General features: G+C 37.9%; 1 protein-coding gene across 1 annotated transcript in view; it reads right to left on the minus strand.

Annotated features, from left to right (window-relative positions):
- Positions 1–8,041, minus strand: part of SPAG16 (sperm associated antigen 16) — a 23,910-nt gene that overhangs the window by 5,544 nt on the left and 10,325 nt on the right. The window contains exons 2-4 of the mRNA XM_015558107.1: positions 7,588–7,634; positions 3,702–3,797; positions 1,232–1,350 (exon numbers count right to left, since the gene is read on the minus strand). Coding sequence (XP_015413593.1) covers positions 1,232–1,350; positions 3,702–3,797; positions 7,588–7,634 — 262 coding nt within the window. The remainder of the gene's footprint in view (positions 1–1,231; positions 1,351–3,701; positions 3,798–7,587; positions 7,635–8,041) is intronic.

The raw sequence follows: 8,041 nt of genomic DNA on the forward strand, positions 1-8,041 counted from the left end.
TCAATTATTACAAAAAGAATCTTGTCTTTAGGCATCATTTGAAAATGTTCCCACTTACTTTGTAAATGAAGGAAAACTTACAGAAAATTAATCAATTGCCCTAACCGGTTTGGCTCAGTGGATAGAGCATCAGCCTGCAGACTGAAAGGTCCCAGGTTCAATGCCAGTCAAGGGCATGTACCTTGGTTGCAGGCACATCCCCAGTGGGGGGTGTGCAGGAGGCAGCTGATCGATATTTCTCTCGCATTGATGTTTCTAACTCTCTATCCCTCTCCCTTCCTCTCTGTAAAAATTCAATAAAATATATTAAAAAAAAGAATTGATCATTTGTGTGAGTAGAGAAAGGCAGGCCATTACACTAGCCTATATAATAAAAGGGTAATATGCAAATTGACCCTAACAGCAGAACGACTGGGATCTACCAGTCACTATGACACTAACTGACCAACAGGGGGCAGACACTCAACATAGGAGCTGCCCGCTTGTGGTCAGTGCACTCCCACATGGGGAGATCTGCTCAGCCACAAGCCAGGCTGACGGCTGTGAGCACAGTGGCAGTGGCAGGAGCCTCTCCTGCCTCCACGGCAGTGCTAAGGATGTCCAACTGTGGAGAGCAGGCCTAAGCCATCAGTTGGACATCCCCCGAGGGCTCCCAGGCTGCCAGAACAATGTCTGACTGCCAGCTTAGGCTCGATCCCCCCAGGAAGCAGGCCTAAGCTGGCAGGTGGACATCCCCCGAGGGATCCCGGACTGTGAGAAGATGTAGGCCAGGTTGAGGGACTCCCCCGAGTGCATGAATATTCATGCACCAGGACTCTAGTAAGTAAAATAAGCAAAGTAGTACTGTTAGTAGGAATTCTTAATGCAGGAAATAAAACCCTTACAATTATGCAGAAAATATTAGGGAAGTATTCCATAAAATAGCTTTGTATTATATTATATAACTCCAGGAAATAAGTATTCCATTTTCTAGATGTTTAAAAATCACCTAATATTTTTATTTCAGAAAGATGATATTCTGATTATGTGCATATATGTGTTTGAGTGAGGGTGCTTGGGTATGTGTGTATGTGTGTTTGTACGTTGTGGTGTCAGCAGTGGGGATAGGAAAGGTTTCTATCCATTTCATCCATTTTGCACACACTGAGAGTCTTCAGTCATATAAGAAGGTTAAAGTGCACATGTTAAATGTTAGCATTTCTAAGAACTCCTTATCTACATTATTGTTTACCATTCAGATTGAAAACAATCAAGAGTTCTGGTCATTCCCATTTTGATCAGGAAATTGCAGAGAAAGTCTTCTATTACTTCAGGTACTACGTGCTTTGAAGGAAGAACTGTTTTCTGCTCCTAAAATTTAAAGGTGTAATTAATTATTTTGAAAACATCAAATCTTTTATTAATGGCATTGATTCATTTACTAATTTGTTCATTTTTTTCAACCTTTTTTGTTGGGATAGATGATATGGCCCTCAAAACCTAAAATATTGACTGTATGACCTTTTAGAGAACAAATTTGCAAGCACCTAAACTTGCAATTATTTCAACTATTTGAATTATTTTTAAACTATTTTCAACTATTTAACTATATTTAACTTTCCCAAAACCATGATCTTTCACTTGCAATCATTAATGAACATTTTAAAAGTCCTCATTGAATAGAGACTATTGCATCCTCTAATATAGAAGAATATATATATATATACATATATATATATATGTTATTTCTAAACAGATATAATAAAATCATAACAAAAGGAAGTTGGGTTAATAAGCAATAAATATTCTTTGAAACAGAAATCCCATGGCACAATTCAAATCTAGTTTTTGAAGAAAAAATACTATAGAAATAAAAAACAAATTAGCCCTTGCTGGTTTGGCTCAGTAGATAGAGCATCGGCCTGCAGAAGGAAGGGTCCCAGGTTCAGTTCCGGTCAGAGGCATATGCCTGGGTTGCAGGTTGATCCCCAGTAGGGGGCGTGATGAGGCAGCCAATTAATGAATCTCTCTCATCATTGATATTTCTATCTCTCTCCCTCTACCTTACTCTCTGAAATCAATAAAAAATATATTTTAAAAAATAGAATACATAATTGATATGCTTATCATAAAAAGAACCCATATTTAATTTTCAAAGCTAAAGGGCAATGTTTGTAAATTTTCTGCATAGCATCATTCCCCCAAAGAACTAAAAAAAAAAAGTAATAGAACTTTAATGAGAGTCAACCAGCTATAAATATGCCAGAAATCTAGAAAGTTAATTCTTGCAAGGTTGTGATTAAAAAAAAAAAAATTCTGAAAAACTGATGAGAAGAATTACTGATATTTGGTGCAGTAGATATGACAGCTATCCCATTGTCTTCCTTGGATTTATCTTTGGATTTACAAACAGATTACAGCATGATACCAGATACAAAGAAGCAATTATAATTTGAGTCATAATATTTTCATTCTATGACTCTATCCATTCACTTACTCAACTGCTATTCATTTAGTTCCTATGCACCAAGCACTATGTTAGGCATATCTACCTTACTTGCCAAGTAAAAAAATGAATGAGTAATACTTAGTGTATTTTTTAAATCCTTCTTTACTTAATGAGGTAAAGCAAGAGGGAAGATGATGAGCAGTGGATAAACTGCTCATCATTCAAAATGCTGTATTTTAAAACTATTCCTGTAAATTATTGCATTGAGACTTCGCTTTGTGTCTAAATAGAAGGGAACTATATCTATAGGATGCATTAGAAAATGCAGTTTACTATGAGCTAGAGTCCTTCATTTATAACAGAATATAATCAATTCCAGATTCAAGAACTCCTCTTCTTGAGGTTTTTTTGTTTTGAATTGTTTTGTTTCTTTAACAGACAGATAATTTGGAAAGGAGTTACTGGATTTCAGACAGAAAAAGTCTATACAAAATATGTAAAGACTGACACAGGCGAGAATATGGAGTGAAGTCTATCACACACTATTTTGCACTGAGGAAGTCAAGTCTATAACTAAATAGGAATATCACAATTTCCTTCACATTTCTTTATCAAAAAAAGTTACAACATTTTTAAAATTCATCCTTCTTAATTAGTGTTGGTATGAAATATTAAGCACTTTAAAATATTTTGTTATCATCATTAAATTGTTATGAACTTTTAAATGATTTTTTTAATTTTATAGGAATGCCATCATTGTATTTACTTTTCACTGGTGGTATTACAATCATAAAGCATCCTCCACCATATTCTTTAATGATATTAGTTCATAGGCCTCACAAGGAAAAAATATCATAATATATTGGGCATTCCCTATGAGCTACATATTTCAATGGGGGGTGGGGAGAGGCAGACATAGAATGCTCATAAAGCAGATTGTAGAATTTCCATACAGTATCAAATTCTGTACATAAGTGTTTCAAATCCTTGGATTAATCTCCAATTAAATAGGCAGAGTTCTGAGGGATAGTGTCATTTATTTCAGTCATGCAAGAGTGACCACGCTGTGGAAAATGATAAACCAAAGAAGAGTAAACATGACTACTTATCTAAAGTGAAGGTTTGATGGCAGAGAAATAGAGGTGAAAAAAGACATAACAGGTGCTAGGGCTGCATTTAGTAAGTGAAGTACTTGAAATGTAAACACCTTTCAAAACTTCACACAGAAATTTATCACTGGTAAACTATAGGCTATGGTTATGTTCAACCTCACCAAAATTTGAGTATCTGTATCCTGTTCTTGAACCATCTGAATTGCTTTTGCCAGATCCTCTTCACCCTCTGGAATGCTAAAATTGTCATCTGGTATCTAAATCACGGAGAAAGAGGAGGGTAAGAAGGGTTAGCAAGAAAATACATTATTTCATTTCAGAACTGATTTTTCCCTCATAAAACAATGGATCAAAGAAATATATTTTATCTAAGACATCATGTCATTTTGAAGATCAAGACAAATGAATATATATCAAGCAGGAAGCTTTCTGATTTTCTTTTAAACATCACTCAATGTCACTTCTAATAAACTCAATATTAGCTTATGAGCAACTGCATTTATCTATAATGACAAATACAGACTAACAATTGTGCTGGAAGAAATGTTAGGCCATCTAACTGCCACCATTCTCTCTTCATCCCAGATTTTTATCCCTCATTACTCTTTCTTTTTTTTTTCAATCTTTAATATCTTTATTGATTAAGGTATTACATATGTGACATCATCCTCCCATAACCACCTCCCCACCCATGCTCCCATCCCCTGTTGTCTGTGTCCATCGGTTGGGCTTGTATGCATGCATACAAGTCCTTTGGTTGATCTCTCCCCATTACTCACACCCTCCCATACTTTCCCTCTGAGGTTTGACACTCTGATCGCTGCTTCTCTGTCTCTGAATCTGTCCCTGTTCATCAGCCTATTTTGTTCACTATATTCCACAAATGAGTGAGATCATGTGGTATTTATCTTTCTCTGACTGGCTTATTTTACTTAGAATAATGCTCTCCAGTTCCATCCATGCTGTTGCAAATGGAAAGATTCCTTCTTTTTACCGCAGCGTAGTATTCCATTGTGTAGATGTATATTACTCTTTCTTTACTACTAGCAACCACACACCTCTATTTTATTTAAAAAAATAAAATAATACTGCCTGAATGTTAAGCTATTGGAAGAATATAATCAAATCTAACAATGATATTAATGATAGTTAACATGTATTGCATGCTTCTTATGTGCTCATCACAATTTTAAGGCCTTTACTATTATTTAACTCATTCAGAACTTTCATGTGGTATGTATCAATATAATCTTCATTATACCAGCAGTAATAACAAGCCTGTGTTCTTTGTTCGTCCTGTCTCCTGCTTGCCCAGGCCAGAAATTCCTAGGCCTGTACCCACAGTTTCATTCAGAGCTTCTGCATCCTAGGAGAGTCTCAGAAATAATGATAGGTCCCACTGGAGCAGTGAATTAAAGGAAAGGTTTTAGACAGTAAGCACATTAGATAGAAGTAGAGTTAAGTTGGAAGGAAGCATAGGGTCTGCACTCCAGCTAGGTGGTAGAAATTTGGGAAACTCAGCCAAGAGCAGATGGGATTATAGTAAATGCCTATTAGACAGAGAAGACATTCTGTAGTATGGATCCAGAAGGTAGGTGATAAGGAGTTGACTCTGAAGGACAATTAATAAGAAAATACAAATGGCCAGAAGTTTTAACCAATCTAAATTTTTTAATGAGAATTTTCATGCCTTAGTCTTAACCAGCTGATATGGCTAAAAAACGAACAACTCTTGCCGAGCCAGCATGGCTCAGTGATAGAGTGTCGACCTATGAACCAGGAGGTTAGGGTTCCATTCTCAGTCAGGGCACATGCCCAGGTTGTCGGTTCTATCCCCAGTAGGGAGCATGTAGGAGGCAGCTGATCAATGATTCTCTCTCATCATTGATGATTCTATTTCTCTCCCTCTCCCTTCCTCTCTAAAATCAATAAAAACATATGTATATTTTTAAACTAGAAACTCTTAAGGAATAAATAAATAAATAAATATGCCTCAAGAACAACCATAATAAATTGACAGAGTACTCAAAATAAAATTTAAAAAAAATGACTGAATTTGAAGATGGCAGTGTAGGTAAATGCATGTACTCATTGCATCCCACAACCACATCAAAATTACAACTAAAATACAGAACAACTATCATCCTGAACTGCTGGAAAGCTGGCTTAATGGAATCCCTACAACTAGAGAAGTAAATAAGAAAGCACACTGAGACTGGTAGAAGGTGTGGAGGCGCAGAATGGGCTGGTGCCACTTTTTTAATTGGGAGGGAGATCATCTCTGCGGAGGCCACTCTGAGGAGCAAGAGGTCCCAGAGCCTGGAAAAGAAGTCCCTAGGGGCAGTAAGAACTGCAGGTTGTAAAAACGAGTTCAGATTGGGGCGCAGTGACATAGAGGCTGCTAGAGACCCAGCTGTTCCTCTTAAAAGGCTGGCACCATAAACTGAACTTAGAAGGTCCTGCTTCCTCTGAGGTCCAGCACCAGGGTGAGGCTGTGGGGGACACAGACACACACAGGAGAAATTGGATTGTCAGGCATCTGGGCAGGAACTTGGGGGCAGCTTTCTCCCAGACAGAGATGACTGTTCCTATACTGGGACCTTCCCAGTAGCAAGGCTGACTGGCAGCCATTTCTGTTTGTTCTGCCTGGTGATTCCCTAAGACCCTGCCTTCATCCAATTTACAACCCCACACATAAGCTGTGTAGCAGCTTTTGCATATGAATGGCCTGTCCTTGATCAAACAAGCTGCAGCTGCGTTGGTTGCCCCAAACCTATCAATAAAGGGCCCAAGACCAAGCACCAGCACCAGCCTGTCTTGCTTCTCAGCTGGGCCTTGTCTGGGCACTTTCAAACTCAATACAAAGAGGAGGAATCTGCAGATCTCACTGAAGCTACTGCTGGGTGGCCCCAAGCAGTGGCTGACTTTGCACCTCCCTGGAGACCTGAGAGCCAGTGTACTCAGTGGTCAGTGTTGGACCATACAAGATTACAACTCTACATATCCATAAGAGACACACTCAAAGGGAAGACTCAGTGAGCACCAATGCCCCACTGAAGCAAGTCCTGATCCATAAGGGTGTCTCCTGCACAGCAGCTCTCCCACTGTAGTTGCAGCTGGGCCTCCCAGCCAATTGGCCTAGAAGTCAATTCCTCCCAGTGACACCCACAGAAATCAAGGCTCAACTACAACAAGATTGTGATCACAGCCCACAAAGGGGTGCACCTAGAGCTCCCAACTCAGGTGACTGGGGAGGCTGAGCCACTGGGTACTATAGAACATCTCCTACACAAGACCATTCTAACAACTCAAGGAGAAATATCAGCTCTGGCCAATAACTAGAAACAAACACAGAAAAGCAGCCAAAATGCAGAGACAAATGAAAGAAATGGAAGAAAGCAAATTACTGGATATAGAGTTCAAAACCATGGTTATAGAGTTACTCAAGAATCTTCTAGAAATCTCTAAAAAAAAAATGGAAAAGGACCAGAGGGGACATCTGACTATAAAAAGCATAATATTTAGGGATTCAACAGTAGAGTAGAGGATTCTGAGAATCAAATCAAAATTGAGGGTCAGATAAAGAGCTTCACAGACAAGAAAAAGCTAAAGTTGTTCATCACCACCAAACATTATATGAAATGTTGAAGGGTATTCTTTAAGAAGAAGAAAAAAAAAGATCAAAAATATAAACGACAAAATGGCAACAAATACATGCCTATCAATAATTGAATCTAAAAATCAAAATAAATAAGAAATCTAATGAACAGAATAAACTAGAATAAAATAGAATAATTTTATTGAATAAAATAGAATCAGAGGCATGGAAATGGAACATACTGATGATTCTCAGAAGAAAGGGGGGGTGGTGGCTGAGAAGAGATTAAACAAAGATCTTATATGCATATACGCATTACCTATGGACATAGACAATAGGGTGGCGAAGGCCTGGGGTGGGGCAAGAACCTGGTGGAGGGGGGCAATAGGGAGCAAAAAAGAGGGACATCTGTAATAAACTCAACATTAAAGATTAAAATAAATAATTACCTCTTCATATTCGTAATCATCTTCAGACGGTTCAGTTATGGTGACCTCTGAACATTTTGTCAAGTTTTAATCTCAAAATATGTGGAATAAAATGATTACATTTAAAACTGATTTGTCCTTGAATTGGTAGATCAAAATTTTCATCAATGAAAGTTATTTAAATCGCCACTTTTTTCTTATATATACTTCTCAATTTTAAAATTAAATCCTCTTCTCAGGAAAGGCAGGGCACTTTTCAAACAAATATAAACTATATAATAATTATAATTCAGTAGTTCATAAATTATCAAGAAATAAGCATTAGAGAACCAAGATGGCGGCATAGGTTAACGCCGGAGTTTGCCGCCTCGAACAACCATTTCAAAAGTGAAACTGAAAGACGGAAGGGACATCACCCAGACCCACAGGAACGCTGGCTGAGTGGAAGTCCTACAACTAGGAGGAAAGAGTAACG

This window comes from Myotis davidii, unplaced genomic scaffold (genome assembly GCF_000327345.1).
Source record: "Myotis davidii unplaced genomic scaffold, ASM32734v1 scaffold268, whole genome shotgun sequence".
NCBI classification, from domain to species: Eukaryota; Metazoa; Chordata; class Mammalia; order Chiroptera; family Vespertilionidae; genus Myotis; species Myotis davidii.